The sequence below is a fragment of the Xyrauchen texanus genome, chromosome 47 (genome assembly GCF_025860055.1).
Source record: "Xyrauchen texanus isolate HMW12.3.18 chromosome 47, RBS_HiC_50CHRs, whole genome shotgun sequence".
Taxonomy (NCBI): domain Eukaryota; kingdom Metazoa; phylum Chordata; class Actinopteri; order Cypriniformes; family Catostomidae; genus Xyrauchen; species Xyrauchen texanus.
In genome coordinates this window covers 14,509,603-14,526,911 of record NC_068322.1, presented here as the reverse complement: position 1 = coordinate 14,526,911, position 17,309 = coordinate 14,509,603, and the positions used below count along the sequence as shown (strand labels likewise).

The window sequence follows — 17,309 nt, the reverse complement described above, 5'->3', positions numbered from 1 at the left end:
TTCCTGTGAACAATCACTTTTATTATAGATAAAGTAGATTTAATTGAACATCTCTTTCCAGCCATTTTCTGTGCAGTTACTGTCAAACTTCATTGGAACAGTGGCAATAAGGTAGACCATTTATTTCAAATTTGTTTTAATTGCATTTGCCATTAACCAAACTTTTAAACACCAAAACCAGAGGATGCAACTATAAGAGCAGTGCTGAGGTATGTTTAAACTTGCTGGGTTTTTTATTTTTTTCCCTACTCCTGAAGTGTTACACACTTCATATTGTAAGTGCTGCGTGCGAATGGATCACTACCTTCAGTTTCGTTTTCTTCTTCTTAACGTACATCCAAGAGTTCCAGGTGTGTACATCAAACATTGTTTTTTGGTGTCATTGTTTTTTCATTTATTTCTAATCACAATTACATTGGTTATGCTGAAATTTGTATTAGTGCAACGTCTCACATGAATCTTTATTTTACTTCTTCCTGCAGCAATTCACTTTGAGACTGACCGTTAATTTAATAGATATTTCATTACCAACATCATACTGTGTTACAGAATGAATTATGCTCTACTGATTTGGTGCATTTTAACAGAATTATATTTTTATACAACATATTACCTTTTCAAACTTTGAAAGGTCTTACAATGTACCTTGTAGTCACTTGTGGTGTTTATTTTTAAAGCTTGTTCTTTAATTAGTCGATTTTAGAGATGAATTCATGGTTTTGTAAAGAGGTATAAATCATGTACTTGAACTGTAATATACTGTACTCTAACCATTTAAGGGCAAGAAATTTAGAAAGCTGCTTGATAATTATTTTCATTTTATAAAAGCATTTAATAAACGATCAAGACAAAAAAAATAAAATTAAGGACATTTAAAATGCCTCACATATGTTTGCATTTATTACTGTGTAAATCAATCATTGCATATTTTTAATATCATGCTCTGTTGATTATTTTTCTTTTGCCCTATAATTATTCGAAGTGATAATTAAATGAAGCTGAGAGTGAACCACAGGTGTGTTTTACCCTCCCACTTTATTCAATGCAATCTGAATGTATGTCAGTTGCTTCAGTGTGCTCTGATTTTGTAATTGTGAAATAAAAGCACATGATGATGATGATGCCAAATTTGAAGTGTAATAGACACAAGTGAAGGGGAATGGCAATTGCTTTCATTGACTGTAATTGTGGTGTATATTTAAAGGAAAGTTTTCGGGTTCAACACAAGTTAAAGGTGCACTCAGTATCTTTTTTTTCGTGTCATCTTGGACTTACAGTGGCACCTAGTGGTGTGGATGCAGCATCATTCAAAACTAATAGTTTTCAGTTACAGATGCCATTGTAGAAATTCACTATTCACAATCAGTCAAGATTAATTTAATCCAAGAGTGAATGTGTCCAATAATAAGACGGTTACTGAAAACAAGTAGTACTCAGTGCTGCTGCCATATCACCCTGCAGCTATTGCCTGGTTGCCCACTAAAGCTAAGCAGGGTTGAGCCTGGCCAGTACCTGGATGGGAGACCTCCTGGGGAAAACCAAGGTTGCTGCTGGAAGAGGTATTAGGGAGGCCAGCAGGGGGTGCTCACCCTATGGTCTGTGTGGGTCCTAATGCCCCAGTATAGTGACGGGGACACTATACTGTAAAAAAAGCACCGTCTTTTGGATGGGACGTTAAACCGAGGTCCTGACTCTCTGGGGTCATTAAAAATCCCTAGGACACTTTCTCGTAAAGAGTAGGGGTTTAACCCCGGTGTCCTGGCCAAATTCCCCCATTGGCCCCTATCTATCATGGCCTCCAAATAATCTCCATCCCTGAATTGGCTACATCACTCTACCATCTCCTCTCCACCAATAGCTGGTGTGTGGTGGGCGTTCTGGCGCACTATGGCTGCCGTCACATCATCCAGGTGGATGCTGCACAATGGTGGTGGTTGAGGAGATTCCCTCCTATACTATGTAAAGCGCTTTGAGTTTGAGAAAAGCGCTATATAAATGTAAGTTGTTGCTGTGGCTAAAGCACAGGGTGTTAATCAGAAGGTTGCTGGTTCTAACCCCACGGCCACCACCATTGTGTCCTTGAGCAAGACACTTAGCTCCAGGGGGGATTGTCCCTGTAATAATTGCACTGTAAGTCGCTTTTATCCAAAGCGTCTGCCAAATGCATAAATGTAAATGTATTCAGCTGGTCATGTGATTCTAAAATGGAAGCTTCAATGAGGGCGCCCCATGTATAATAAATCAGCTTTTATAAGGTTACTGACATGACTGGAGTCTTCATCTCATGTGAGTGGTCAAGATTTTAAACATACATTTCAAAATTACAATTAATTTCTTTAGGAGTAAAACCTTTTAATGGGGAAAAAAGCCTGAATGCACCTTTTTGAACAGTATATGTGGCATAATTATTCTATGTAATATTTCAACTTGTCCATCCTTTTCTTTGAAAAAAAAAGAAAAATGGAGGTTACAGTGAGGCACTTACAATGGAAGTGAATGGGGGCTGATTTTTGTAGGGTTTAAAAGGAAATGTGAAGAATATAATTTTATATAAGCACTTTTATATAAGAACTATTTTATAAGCTGTAAAGTTGTTTAAATTGTCATTTTACGGTTGTTTTATGGTTTACGTCGTTACGCCATCATGGCAACGAAGTTTTAAAATTGGCTTTGTTTACACAGAAAAGGTTTGCAAGCAATTTTATCACACATAACTCATTTTAACACACATGTTGTTTACATCTTATGGCTATACTTTTGAAACAGTGAGTATTTTAACGTTTACAGATTGGCCACATCCACTTCCATTGGAAGTGCTTCACTGTAACCCAGAGTTTTGCTTTATTTTTAAAGAAAATTAGGTAATTTGTAAAAATTATTTTTGTCTCATTTCTAAAATGTGCTCCAATAGCAATGGAAGATTAATTTACAAAAATCAAAACTCAATCAATCCGATATGAACATTGAACACTGAATTACAGTTTTCATATCAACTTCCGAACATAGTTTCAAGGCAGCTTGTGTCTATTTAATAAAATACAGTCACTGGTATCATTTATTGTTATTAGATATACATTTTAGGCATGCTACTTGAATAAGAGTAGCACTTAAGTAAATTTAAGACTAATTATAAAATAAATCCCACCCAGTATGCAGCTGCTTTCAGAAGCCACCACTATCAGGGGCAGTATGTCTGGTATGCTCTCTCTGAGATGTAACAACCATAGAACCCTCACTAGAGTGTCACAGCATTATCTAACCCAAATACACACACACAGTCTAATGATGGCAGCTTGTCTGTCCCATGTAAGGAACATTAAAGTGCATTTACCCCGCTTTGACAAGAGCAATGTACATGACGGCCTTTCCAGGCCGGTCCAATACAAAGTTCGTTAGCCTGGGGGAGGGACCAATCAGTCGCTGAATGATGATTCACTGCCTGAGCTGTCATCATCTTGCTCATCTGCCCCTTTTTTGACATCATCTGGAACAGGTGCATCAGGAGTACTAGAGAAGAATATACAAAAATAAATAACTATATGAGCTACAACACAACTTGCAGTAGTCACACAAATCATGCAAATGCAGAAAACACTTACTCAAGCAAACTGGGGTCCAAACCATCCAATACCATCTTATTTTTAATAGCCATGACTGGAACACCCTGTGTAACAAAGCAAAATATTACATTTTCTAGTCCATTTTCACATGGCATTAGACATAAGCACCATGGCAATAGGTCTCCTCTTTAGAAGAATAATCACAGGAGAAACACATACCACGTGCACCATTTTCAGATATCTAGCATATCGCGGGTCTTTGGCTACAGTCATCACATTTTCCGCCAGTGCCTCTGCTTTTGGCTCCAGAGGGACCCCCTGTACTTCCTGAGTTGCCTGAAATTACAAAGGTTGATTTTATGTCAAACAATAATCTGCATTGATAACGAAAGATTGAGTGTTAATGACTTCCATATCAGTATGTGTAATACATTTAAATTGTATCATTGTTCTGCATGCAACTCTCATTTCTGCAGTCAAATATTGTTGAATAATGACCACTAAACTGTACCAGGCAAATAATTTCCTTCACGACAAGTAAATCGATTCATTTAAACTAAAATAAATATTTAATGACTATTTCTTTTTATTTTTTTACAGTCAGGGTTTATTTTACGATGATGCTGACTATAAATGATCCCAGTACAAATTTTAATAAAGATGTTACTTCTCGAGAAGGAGCCGTGGAGACTACGCCATGACTGCCATCCACTCTGGGACCATTAGTTTCTGCAGATGGTCTCACTCCATCCACTGTCACTTCTTCCAAACCGGGGATAGAGGCCAACTGCAAGTTCATATACCAATTTTTTATGTGATCAACAGAAATAATCTAAAATGAGTGTGAGTTTATGAGGCAATGCTGGTATGGAGTTACCTTTGCTTCCAAAATGCTGAGTGTGGTCTCAATTTGCTGGATTCGTAGCGATAATGAAGCCAGTTTCTGTCAAAACAGACTCCATCGTGTCATTAGTACTGAATTGTATTTATTTCTTTTTGACAGACTAGCAAAATTACTGTATGAAATGAAAAATGACTACCGGTATGTTAAATTAGAAAATAAATAATTTTGTATATTTATATATGTGAATATATGTGTGTAAATATATATATACATATACATACACACACACACACACACACACACACACTGGTGGCCAAAAGTTTGGAATAATGTACAGATTTTGCTCTTATGGAAAGAAATTGGTACTTTTATTCACCAAAGTGGCATTCTGTCAAATGCATAGTCCGATATAAAAAGTCCTCCAGATGCAGCAATGACAGCTTTGCAGATCTTTGGCATTCTAGCTGTCAGTTTGTCCAGATACTCAGATGACATTTCACCCCACACTTCCTGTAGCACTTGCTATAGATGTGTCTGTCTTGTCGGGCACTTCTCACACACCTTACAGTCTAGCTGATCCCACAAAACTCAATGGGGTTAAGATCCATAACACTCTTTTCCAATTATCTGTTGTCCAATGTCTGTGTTTCTTTGCCCACTCTAACCTTTTCTTTTTGTGTTTCAAAAGTGGCTTTTTCTTTGCAATTCTTCCCATAAGGCCTCCTGAGTCTTCTCTTTACTGTTGTACATGAAACTGGTGTTGAGCGGGTAGAATTCAATGAAGCTGTCAGCTGAGGACATGTGAGGCGTCTATTTCTCAAACTAGAGACTCTGATGTACTTATCCTCTTGTTTAGTTGTACATCTCTTTCTGTCCTTGTTAGAGCCAGTTGTCATTTGTCTTTGAAGACTGTAGTGTACATATTTGTCTTCAGTTCTTCAGTTTTGTTTTTGGCAATTTCAAGCATTGTACAGCCTTCATTCCTCAAAACAACGATTGACTGATGAGTTTCTAGAGAAAGCTGTTTCTTTTCTGCCATTTTTGACCTAATATGGACCTTAAGACATGTCAGTCTATTACATACTTTAGCAACTCAAAAACAAACACAAAGACAACGTTAAGCTTCATTTAATGAACCAAATAGCTTTGAACTGTGTTTGATATAATGGCAAGTGATTTTCTAGTACCAAATTAGCAATTTAGCATGATTACCCAAGGATAAGGTGTTGGAGTGATGGCTGCTGGAAATGGGGCCTGTCTAGATTTGATCAAAAATAACTTTTTAACATCAGTAATGTCATGACTATACTTTGTGATCAGCTGAATGTCACTTTGGTGAATTAAAGTACCAATTTCCTTCCAAAACAGCAAAATATGTACATTATTCCAAACTTTTGGCCAGCAGTGTACATATTGTATTTGTACAGAATTTGGCTCCAGGAAATGCCTTATATGGTAAAGAGGGACATATGTCCTGGAATTCCCGGAGGACGCGTTCTGCTCAGGAGTGATGTGATGACATATGAGTATACCTCCTCACAGACAGTAGAAAACCGGTTCAAGAATCTGACCGTGTGAACGATGAACTGGTTGAGGAAAGCCACAATTCGGCGCTGTTGAATGGCTGGAACCTTAAACATAAGTAATTTTTTTTACTATTAAATATAATTTGTTTAATGCCTATCTGTGAAACTCAAGAGGGAAACAATCATGTGAGCTGCAGCTGATATTGCGACATCAAACTCACCTTAGTAAGATCTATTCCAGATCCCACTATGGGTAACCCGTCCTCGTCCATGTCAACCACACTGCTGTTATTAAATTTCCCCAGGCACGATGATTTTTTTACGCTTTAACCGTATAATTAATCGGCACAGTGCAACAAATGCACCACTTTAAATGTGAAAATAACTCCTCACGTGACTTCAGTGCAAAACTGTAAAATAATAAAAGTCCTTATCCGGTGAGATACAAAAAAAAAGTGTTTTAAAGAGATAGTTCACAAAATAAATAAAAAATTCTTACATCATTCACTCACCCTCATGCCATCCCAGATGTGTATGACTTTCTTTCCTCAGCAAAAAACTAATGAATATTTTTTGAAGTGATCATTTGTGGATACAGTGAGACATTTACAATAAAAGTGAATGGGGCCAATGTTTGGAGGGTTCAAAGGCAGAAATCTAAAGCTTATACAGTTTTATAAAAACACAATTATTTTGTTAAAACTTGCGTATTATTTGAGCTGTAAAATCGCTTAAATCGTGTTTTGCAGCAGTTTTAGGCATTTACATTGTCATGGCAACAAAGTTTTAAATTATATATAACTTTATACAGAAAATGTTAGCAAGTGATTTTATCACACTAAAATGCATAATGTTTAGGTCTTGTAGCTATACTTTTGAAACAGTGAGTAGTTTAATGTTTACAAATTGGCCCCATTCACTACCATTAATTGCCTCACTGTAACCTTTTTTTTTTTTTTTTTTTTTAAAGGGACATGCTGAAATTATTTGTGTGGTACACAACATTGTGCCACAAATGTTGTTCATTGAGCATCATTTAATTTGAACCCGGAATATTAGTTTTTTTATATAAATAATCGTATGACACGCACGTGTTTATTTCTATTCCTTTTTAAACATTTAAATAATATGTATTGCATTATGTACAAAACCACATATTCAACATACCATGTAACTAGACTAGAAGCAGTAGATTCATAGTCTTCATAAGCGGTCTGAGCATATGATTTCTATGGTAATCCTTTGGTTTAAGAGAGTGCAGATGCTCTAAATGCAAACATCTGGAAACGTTAGCTTAGATTTTAGCAACAAAGCAGATTAACCTGCCCATTCCTACCATAGACCAAAAAAGAAAAGAAAAAAAGAACAACCATATCAGCAGAGCACTTACACCACACTGTATATTATACCACAAGAAAAAAAGTTGAGATTACAAACTTGAACAAATCACTTTAATTAATCACAAAACACATTTCACACATAATTCATACATTGCCAATCCTCAATTTAAAAACAAAGCACATCTCTTGAACACTGTGCAAAAAAATGAGGAAAAGTGTCCATTGCGCAATATTTTAAAAGCATAAAAAGTAAACAATATTAAATTAAAAAAACAAAAACATTATGGACACTTTACTCAGACATCATAATGACCTTATTAAGAAGGTTCATGAAGGTTTTGCACATGAACATGAAGGGTTTAAGTTGGATGTACCTGAAATGTACTTAAACATCGATGACAAGGTCGAAGGGCTGAAGTCAGAATGGATGTGTTTGGTCAGATCCTCTTCCTCTTCCCTTGCGCATTTACACTCTCTCCAGTCAGCACGCATGGGGATGTTCAACACTGCTTCAATTGCTAACACTTCCCTGAGGGTGCACACACAAGCACACAAATTATTTATGGCATGTGGACACAAAGCATTATCAGACAGGTATGCAAAATGTTTCAGCACTCTGATAATTATACCTTAACTAATGTAAGCACTATTGAAACACTATTTAAGAATGGCCACCAGCCCCTATTGACAAACTGTACAGGAGTAACAAATACCTGCCAAACTGTAGAGGGAATTGTTTCTTCAATCGATAAAACAGCTTCTCGTCTGTATCCAGCTCCACAAAAATGTAGTGCGTTTCTGGAGGAGCAATCTAGATTTGAGGGATTACGGTTACTTACAATGCATCTTTAGGCATTCAGCATACCCTTGTAGTCTCAACAGGACAATTTATCTGAACTAAGAGATAGTTGGAGGCAGCAGCCGCTGTACCTGCTTGAGTTCTGTGTGAGCTGGAATCTCCACCAGTTCCATCTACTACTCTTGAGCTTGTGTCATGAAAGTCTCCTTGAAGTCCTCTGTACTACACTTCTCCATGGGAACCAGAACTACTTGAGGATGACAAGAGAGCTTTCCTGGAAACTTGTTACGCATTACTTTCTCATAAGGACTAAAATGGGAAATCATGTTTTTGGTAAACATCGGGAACAAATCCCTAAAATATAGGATGAAAGAAGGATAATTACAGTGCTTGCTGTTATGTTGTATTTAACACACTATCATGGTGTGTGCAGAAAACATTAAACGCTCCTACATTGAGCCCGCTTCATCTCTGATCATGGGTGTGCACTTGTTTTGGATAAGAAGTGACATGCAGTGCCAAGTGCCCTCTAGCGGCGGATGACTGTATAGACAGACTTATCTCAACGTCTGATTGCATGATTACTGAACAAATTTGTGCTGAAACTAATTGACGATCGATAAGCTTAATCGATCAAATTATTTACAAGGATTAATCGATTTATGGTTAATCATTAACATCCCTATAAAAGATGTAAACATTGTTAAAATGATTTTAGTGTGATAAAATTACTTACAAACCTTATCTGATTAAATTTATAGCCAATATTACACCGCATTGTCATGAACATGTAACGTCGATAAATCCTGTAGTGGTACATGCCATAACGGCAAAATATAAAAAACCTGACTTTATAACAATAAAAACCATCGTAACATGTAAATATTTACGTTGTGTAAACAAAACGCATAATCGTGATGGCATGATAAAAGAAATGCAATTTAAACCCCATGAAAAAAAAAGATTTGTATGCCTCCCATTCTGCACCTGCCTCAGGTGAAATAATAATACAAAAAAAGGCTCATCAACCCAAAGTAACAACTGAAAACCAATAGCAAACCAGTTAAATCTTCTACTCTGTCATCTGATCCGGGATTTAAAAGAAGAGGGTGATACAAACACTCACATGAATTGCCTGTTATTACATATTACAAATGTATTGATGTCAGGAGACAACTAACACAATCACACACACACACACTCTCTCTCTCTCTCACACACACTCTCTCTCTCTCTCTCTCTCTCTCTCTCTCTCTCTCTCTCTCTCTATTAAATTTAAAGTAATTTATTGGCATGATTGTTTACATACAATATTGCCAAAGCATTAATACACAAAACAGATAATGACAAGACAAATAATAATAATAAAATAGTAGCAAATAACAATAAAAATAGAATTAAAATAAGGTGCAAGGTAATTAAAAAAATTAAATAAAAACTATAATAACAATACACTATACAATATAATAAGCACGACGAGCCTTTAACACGACATTATGAACATAATAAAATAAAAGTACTGTGATTGGTTTCTAAGGGTGTGCATCTCAAAAATGTTGCTGCACTGATGCACGATTGCCTTACTGTCTCGTGTGAGGAAACAGGGAGCAGATAATTTCGGCCGCCCTTTAAAATAAAAATATATCCGTCTAGGTGAAACGATGATTATGCTTTTGGAGTCATACAATATCAAATACGTTGCACACAAAATGCCAGATACAAAATGGGATTTTTAAACACGAGAACATAAATGACAAAACTGAAACGATACTTTTCTTCTCTCAGGAAGCAAAACAAGGGTGACGCAGTAAAAATGTATCAAGCGCTTCAAGTATGCGCATGTTATTCGCAATGTTTCCTCAAGCGGTAGGTTTCTAAGTTGTACAAACTCTGTATTATTTGTAAGCTAAAATGTATTTGTTTAAAGTACATAAAATTGTGTATGCATATGATTTATGGTAAAGTTTTTATACGTACATACAAAAACCTCTGCGCAAAAGTTGTGCGAACATGACACAGCGTGACGCAAGGCCAGAACAGGGACCGATTTACATGTGAAAACTTGACTTGCACAATTTTTCTAAACGAAAACAAAACGTCATCTTTCTAACCATAATCGTGATCTCTGCATACAATAATGGCAATCGATCAGTGACAGATGCACGAAGTGACTTGGTGGATTGTACAAACCAGACAAATTCTACAAATGCAAACAAGCAGATGAGTTTGTAAAGCACTATTTATTAATTTCAGGATAGGTACCCGACCTTCCGTTTGTTTACGTCTGCAGTGCAGACCTTGTTTTCAAAGGACATCGTTGTTTATGAACGCATATAAACATGCACATGAGCTGCAAGTCAAATGCGTTTGAATCTACGCGCTGAGCATTTCCATATTTAGACTTAGGCGTCGGTGGATGAAACTCCTCTCTGGAGAAACATCAGCAGAATATCTACTGCCGCAGCGTCACTGATCACAGAACAGCAGATATGACATCGCCGGAGCAGATTATAGAGATTGTCACGGATGACAAAACGTTTAATGTGAGTAAAAGCAAACTGATCGAGAAGAGCGATTACTTCCGCGCGCTGTACAGCTCAGGCATGCGCGAGTCCGCGGAGGATTCGGTGCAGCTACAGGGACTGAGCGGACCGGGACTCGAGCTCGTGCTGGAGTTCATCAACACCTCCAAAGTTCAGGTGACCAACGAAACACTGGAGGACCTCATCGAAACAGCATCGTTTCTGCAAGTCACGTCGATTTTAAAACTGCTCCTGTTGGAAATCAGACAAGACAACTGCGTGGACCTCTTCAAACTCTCGGAACTGTACGGGACGCATGATTTGAGAAATGCGTGCTTAAAATTCATGTGCTGCTATTACCATCCGATACTGCGCAGGCCAGAGTTTTGGATGTTGCCAGCTCCTCTCCGGGATCAAATCAGAGACATGCGCATGAAAGGCACGGCCACTTTAGTTGCATTAGGGGACTTCACTTATACCTGTCTAGATCTGGCCAATCAGGATGAACCGTGGTCCATGTTGAGGTATGATGAACTAGAGCAACGCTGGAAACCTCTGGCCAACAGTCTTCCTCCAGACATGACCAATGTCAGAGGTTATGGATCTGCTGTTCTGGACAACTACCTGTTCGTTGTTGGTGGGTACAGAATGGCAAGTCAAGAGATATCTGTTGCCCATTGCTACAACCCCTGCAAGAATGAGTGGAATAATGTGGCACCCTTGAACCAGAAGAGGTAGGGGTTGTGTATTAAGCTATAGGCCAACTTTGGGCTTGTTTTCTTTTCTTTTTTTCCCCAGTGCAAGGGAATACCAATAGTGTAATTCTCACGAACCCTATTAAAAAATGCCCTGGTCCTACTTTACTCCAAAATCAAAAGCAACAAATTATAAATTATATTATGGATACAGAAATGAAGGCCCTTTAGGAGCATTACGATTTTTTTTTACATCTAATCCAACAATTGTAATTACCGTAACACGTCCTGACGTTTTGCTTTTACAATTCACATTGTTTTCAATGATGATTCTCATAACCATAACACAATCAGTATAAAAGATATATTACAAAAGTGACGACAAAGATGACAGTTATGCAACTTTTACACCCCAATTCTCATGTCCACAATGTGAAGAGAAAAAAAAAGGTAAATTATAATATTCTCATTACCGACTGTCAGCAACATTAATAAATTATATATTATTTCAACTGAAAATGTCATAATGCTTTTCCATTAATAATAAAAAAAGAAATGTACAACAGCACATTTTTTCTTTTTTTGCTGTATCTATATTTGCCATCAATGAAAACAATGGAAATGGTAAAAGCAAAACGTCTGGAATGTTACGGTATATTCAGGGTTGGGAAGGTTACATTTGAACTGTATTCCACTACAGATTACAGAATACATTCTGTAAAATATAACATATTCTTTTAGATTACTCAAGGTTAGTAACGTATTCTAAATATAGTATAGTAAATATAATTTTCACTTGTTTTTATTATAAAAACTCTGCCAGTACAGTAATGCAAAATGCATGTTAAATATACATTCTCTGAAAAACCTAAATATCTTATGCAGTGCTGTTTCTAAAGATAAATCAAACTGATCTTGTTTTAAGGATTTTTAGATATTTTTACAGGAAAACAATAAAAAACATGAATTTTCTTGATAAAAATAAGATTGTGCTGTTGACATGTGCATGTAAAATGGCTAGAATTAGCATTTTAGCTTAGCGTAAAGCTGACAGTTTTTTCTATTTCTTCTGCTCCAAACTTACTTCAAATGTACTTCTCTGTCTGCTCGTATGAATGTAACACATCATAAGAAAGTGTTTCACCGCTGTTCAAATTCACTTTAGATCGCATCATTTATATGTATAAATGTTTTCCATCTGAAAGGACTAAATATTAAATGAAACAAATGAAAATAAAATTCTAATTAATCTCTTCAGTTAATCAAATACTTTTTGAATGTAACTGTATTCTAATTACCAATGATTTCAACTGTAACTATAGTGAAATACAGTTACTTATATTTTGTATTTTAAATATGCAATCTTGTTACATGTATTCCGTTACTCCCCAACACTGGGTATATTACCCTTTTGGTATTCCCTTGCACTGAACAAAAAAGCCAAAAACTAAAAAGCTAGGCCTATTATATTTATATGATTTCTTATGTTTTACTCTAATACAGTAAAAATACAGTTAAAAAAATGGGTGCGTTATGGTAATGAGAATTATCATTGAAAACAATGGGAATAGTAAAAGTAAAATATATGGATGTGTTGCAGTAATAAAAATTGGGGGAAAGGTATGGAATATATACTGTATATAAATATAAGAAGATGAAGACTAATTTTAGGACCATTAATGTATTTGTTTATTATTGATTTGGAGTTAATAATGACCAGGATATTTTCTTGCAGGTTTAATAGGATTCAGCCAATACTGTAAGTGTTTTTTGTTTTGAGCCCAGATCCAACTTCAAGCTCTTGGCCGTAAGTGGAAAACTGTATGCGGTTGGAGGCCATTGTCTGGGTACAGTGGAGTGCTACAGTCCAGAGCAGGACTGTTGGACATGTGTGGCCTCTCTGCCTGACCCTCTGGCTGAATTCTCTGCCTGTGAGTGCCAGGGCATGATCTACGTCATGGGTGGTTATACCTCCAGAGGTGTGTTTTTCAAACCGTCTCTATAAACACCAAGAGATAGGTTAATACACAACACGCAGGCCAGTGTTGCATAAGACATAATAACCACAACTTTAAAGGGGTAGTTTACCCAAAAATTATTATTTCAGCTCTGTTGTTCCATACAATGCAAGTGAACGGGTGCCAAAATTTCTACGCTCCAAAATAAAATCATAAAAATAATCCATATGACTCGAGTGGTTTAATCAGTGTCTTCAGAAGTGTTATTATAGGTGTGGGTGAGAAATAGATACATTTTTAAGACTTTTTTTTGCTAGAAATTCTTCTCATTGCCCAGTAGGGGGCGATATGCATGAAGATTATGAATAACCAAATACACAAGAAGAATAATGTGAAAGTTAAAGTGGAGCTTGACAGAGCATGGTGAAGAATTTATATTAACAAAAGGACTTAAATATCAATCTGTTTCTCACCCACACCAATCATATCACTTCTGAAGACATTGATTTAACCACTGGAGTTTTAATACTGACTAATGTGATTTTTTAATCAAAATTTTGGCACCCATTCACTTGCATTGTATGGACCAAAAGAGCTGAGAAATTTTTATAAAATCTTAATTTGAGTTCATCAGATGAAAGAAAGTCATACACATCTGGGATATCATGAGGGTGAGTAAACGGTGAGAGAATTTTCATTTTTGGGTGATCTATTCCTTAAAAGGTGAAGTGAACAATTTCTGTGCCTTTAGTGGTCACCTGAAAAGGAAAGTCATTTCAGAGCCTAAGCAAGTATATATTCTTTTTCTCCCCAATTTGGAATACCCAATTCCCAATTCTCTCTAAGTCCTCATGGTGGCGTAGTGACTCGCCTCAATACGGGTGGTGGAGGACGAATCTCAGTTGCTTCCGCATCTGAGACCGTCAACCCGCGCATCTTATCACGTGGCTTGTTGAGCATGTTACAGCGGAGACCTAGCGTGTGTGTAGGCTTCACGCTATTCTCCACAGCATCCACACACAACTCACCATGCGCCCCACCGAGAGTGAACCACATTATAGCGACCACAGGAAGGTTACCCCATGTAACTCTAACCTCCCTAGCAACCAGGCCAATTTGGTTGCTTGGGAGACCTGGCTGGAGTCACTCAGCACGCCCTGGAATTCGAACTTGTGACACTAGGTGTGGTAGTCAGCATCTTTACTCACTGAGCTACCCAGGGCCCCCCTAAGCAAGTTCTTATATTTTGATTTACACATTTTTTTTTTTTCACAATAGTGCACAATAAGAGCAGGGTTGTGTATTATGAAAGTAAATTGGGTTCATATTGATACAGTATTGATTAAATGATATACTACTCTTGTAAGAAACAGATTCCTTCCTCTCAGTCTTTCTCTCTCTTTCAATACTTGAAAGATAGGAACACCAGCTTGCTGCGCTACTGCCCTGCTTCGGACACATGGTCTGTCTACCATTCCTGCTCGGCCCATGTGCGCAAACAGCAGATGCTCTCAGTGGAGGACACTATCTTTCTGGTGGGTGGCTACACGCATAAGCTAGATCCTGCCGAAATGGGTCGGCAGAGGACGAACCAGACAGAGGACATGCTGACCATACAGTCCTACAATGTACAGACGGGTGAATGGTTGCAACTGAAGAAGAAAACATCCAAGTCAGGCCTGAACCTTACCTGCACATTGCACAATGATGGCATCTACATCACGAGCAGAGACGTCATCATGCCCACCAGTATAGAGCATCGTGTCTTCCTCAAATACAACATCTTCTCAGATGCCTGGGAGGGTTTTAGACGTTTCCCCACCTTGGGACAGAACATGCTGCTTTGCTCTCTCTACCTGCCCAATGTTCTATGAGCTGAGCTGAGCTCATACTCGCCATCTGGTGAAGACTGCAGACTGCTGGAAACACAGATTCTTCTGTCAGAATGACCAGCCAGCACAAAGAGGCTCACAGCAGCAGACATTAAATGAGTACTCAAAAATAAAGGTCAACATCTTGACCTTGATCAGTGAAATAATTTGATAAAGAAGGCCTCAATAATTAGTTATTAGGTACCACTGTATTCAAAAGCAGTTTTAGCATATTTTTAACTTACATTGGAGAGATAGAACACAGAGAGTTGCACCAAACATTTACAACCTGCACCGGATATATTAATGGCAATGTGTGTACAGAACCTAAATGATAACTAACATGAATATACTTCATATTGCTGTATATCATTGCAGATGCATGAGTGACGGCTGGCAGCAAAGGGATTTATAGGGCTGGCAAAAGGGCATCAAAAGTGAAACGAGAACACTATAAAACAGCTACTTAAGCTAAATAAACAACTTCAAGGAATAGCACACCCACAATTGGTAATTCTCTCATTTACTCGCCCTTATGCCATCCCAGATGTTTGACTTTCTTTCATCTGCTGAACACAAATGAAGATTTTTAGAACAGTATTTCAGCTCTGTTGGTACATACAATGCAAGTGAATAGTGATCAGAACTTTGAAGCTTCAAAAAGCACAAAGTCGGCATAAAAGTAATTTATATGACACCAGTGGTTTAATCAATGTCTTCAGAAGCGCTATGATGGGTGTGGGTAAGAAACAAATCAATATTTATGTCCTTTTTTACTATAAATGTACACTTTCACCAGCCCTTTTCTGTGCATTCGCAAGAGGACCGAGTTTTTCTTCCTCTGTTTTTAGTGATTTGCATTTTTCGTGTGTATCGCCACCTACTGGGCAGGGAGAAGAAAGACAAAAAAAGCAGGGATAAAGCACAGGAAAATAATAAATGCATCACAAAGAATGCAAATCACAAAAAACAAAAGAAGAACTCTTAGGAGAGAAGAGAGCACTTAGGAGGGCTGATGAAAGTGGACATTTATCGTAAACAAAATTACATAAATGTTGATCTGTTTCTCACCCACACCTATCATTTCGTTGCTTAAGCCGCATAAAGTTATCAATTTATGATAACTTTATGCGCTTTTTATAGATTCAACATTCTGGTCACCATTCACTTCAATTGTGAGGACCAACAGAGCTGAGATATTTTTCTAAAAATGTTTGTGTTCAGCAGAACAAACATAGTCATACACATCTGGGATAGCATGAGGGTGAGTAAATGATGAGAGAATTTTCATTTTTGGGTGAACTGTCCTTTTAATGTGAAGGCTTTACAGGTAATTAAGGCCCCAAATGAGACATTAAAGGGATAGTGTGCTCAAAAAATTAATATTCTCGCCCAGATGCTGTTTCAATCCTGAATGTCTTCCTTTCTTCTGTGGAACACAAAAGAAGATAAAAGGCAGAATGTTAAGGACTAAAAGCCTCAGTCCCAATTTACCTTCATATTATGGGAAAGAGCAGTGGCAACTTTCTTCAAAAATTCTCCTCTTCCACAGAAGGAAGAAAGTCATTCAGGTTTGGACTGGATTTTCATTTTTGGGTGAACTATCCCTTTATTGTCAAGTGTGCAAAAGTAAATTGCACCATTTGTGCAGCACATTTCAAGACACTTCCCCAGATATATTCGGGATGACATAATTCAAAAAAGACTATTAACAGTGTAATTAAGGCACAGATTGCACTTAGTCTTGGACTAAAATGATTTTCAGTGATAAATCACTGAAAATCATTTTAGTCCAAGACTAAGTGCAATCTGTGCCTGGAAAGTCTTTGATTTTTGATCTTGACTTAATTACACTGTTAATAGTCTTTTTTGAATTATGTCATCCCGAATATATCTGGGGAAGTGTCTTAAAATGTACTGCACAAATGAAGCACAACTACATAAGCCATAAGACCTAAACCGCTGTGATGTATTTTTCCATTGAGTTAAGGAGTGAGATGATCTGTTGAGACAAGCTGAAATGATCTTGAAATAAAAGGAGCCAGCCTCTATTTTGACAGTTAAGTTCTTTATATTTCAGCTTGCTTAAACTCTTTGTTTAGTAACATGATTTATTTTCATATGCCAAGCCAAAATGGACAATAGTTGTTAAGCATTCCCAGAGATGCCTTGAAAATGTACATTTGTAAGTTAA

General features: G+C 37.2%; 3 protein-coding genes across 3 annotated transcripts; 1 reads left to right on the top strand and 2 right to left on the bottom strand.

Moving 5' to 3' along the window:
- On the bottom strand, positions 1 to 6,624 carry LOC127638722 (WASH complex subunit 3-like). Its single transcript, XM_052120375.1, has 7 exons — positions 6,152 to 6,624; positions 5,937 to 6,035; positions 4,438 to 4,503; positions 4,228 to 4,347; positions 3,780 to 3,896; positions 3,600 to 3,664; positions 1 to 3,507 (listed from the first exon to the last, which is right to left on the bottom strand). The coding sequence occupies exons 1-7, from the start codon at positions 6,200 to 6,202 to the stop codon at positions 3,414 to 3,416; spliced, it is 612 nt and encodes a 203-aa protein (XP_051976335.1). The 5' UTR covers positions 6,203 to 6,624; the 3' UTR covers positions 1 to 3,413.
- An 805-nt stretch (positions 6,625 to 7,429) lies between these two features.
- On the bottom strand, positions 7,430 to 9,950 carry LOC127638677 (CWF19-like protein 1). The gene is made up of 3 exons (XM_052120304.1): positions 8,201 to 9,950; positions 7,984 to 8,081; positions 7,430 to 7,799 (listed from the first exon to the last, which is right to left on the bottom strand). The coding sequence occupies exons 1-3, from the start codon at positions 8,240 to 8,242 to the stop codon at positions 7,598 to 7,600; spliced, it is 342 nt and encodes a 113-aa protein (XP_051976264.1). The 5' UTR covers positions 8,243 to 9,950; the 3' UTR covers positions 7,430 to 7,597.
- Positions 9,951 to 10,028: 78 nt separating this feature from the next.
- LOC127638676 (kelch-like protein 42) lies at positions 10,029 to 16,806 on the top strand. Its single transcript, XM_052120303.1, has 3 exons — positions 10,029 to 11,325; positions 13,072 to 13,265; positions 14,661 to 16,806. The coding sequence occupies exons 1-3, from the start codon at positions 10,559 to 10,561 to the stop codon at positions 15,116 to 15,118; spliced, it is 1,419 nt and encodes a 472-aa protein (XP_051976263.1). The 5' UTR covers positions 10,029 to 10,558; the 3' UTR covers positions 15,119 to 16,806.
- Positions 16,807 to 17,309: the final 503 nt, after the last annotated feature.

Coding starts and splice junctions, on each gene's coding strand:
- LOC127638677 (XM_052120304.1), bottom strand. CDS start 8,242: ATGGAACTGGTGGAGATTCCAGCTCACACAGAACTCAAGCAG. Junction 8,082..8,200: donor CTCACACAGAACTCAAGCAG/GTACAGCGGCTG, acceptor CCTCAAATCTAG/ATTGCTCCTCCAGAAACGCA. Junction 7,800..7,983: donor TTCCCTCTACAGTTTGGCAG/GTATTTGTTACT, acceptor GTGCACCCTCAG/GGAAGTGTTAGCAATTGAAG.
- LOC127638722 (XM_052120375.1), bottom strand. CDS start 6,202: ATGGACGAGGACGGGTTACCCATAGTGGGATCTGGAATAGATCTTACT. Junction 4,348..4,437: donor TCAGCATTTTGGAAGCAAAG/GTAACTCCATAC, acceptor ATGAACTTGCAG/TTGGCCTCTATCCCCGGTTT. Junction 3,665..3,779: donor ATCTGAAAATGGTGCACGTG/GTATGTGTTTCT, acceptor TTTGTTACACAG/GGTGTTCCAGTCATGGCTAT.
- LOC127638676 (XM_052120303.1), top strand. CDS start 10,559: ATGACATCGCCGGAGCAGATTATAGAGATTGTCACGGATGACAAAACG. Junction 11,326..13,071: donor GCACCCTTGAACCAGAAGAG/GTAGGGGTTGTG, acceptor TTTTGAGCCCAG/ATCCAACTTCAAGCTCTTGG. Junction 13,266..14,660: donor GGGTGGTTATACCTCCAGAG/GTGTGTTTTTCA, acceptor AATACTTGAAAG/ATAGGAACACCAGCTTGCTG.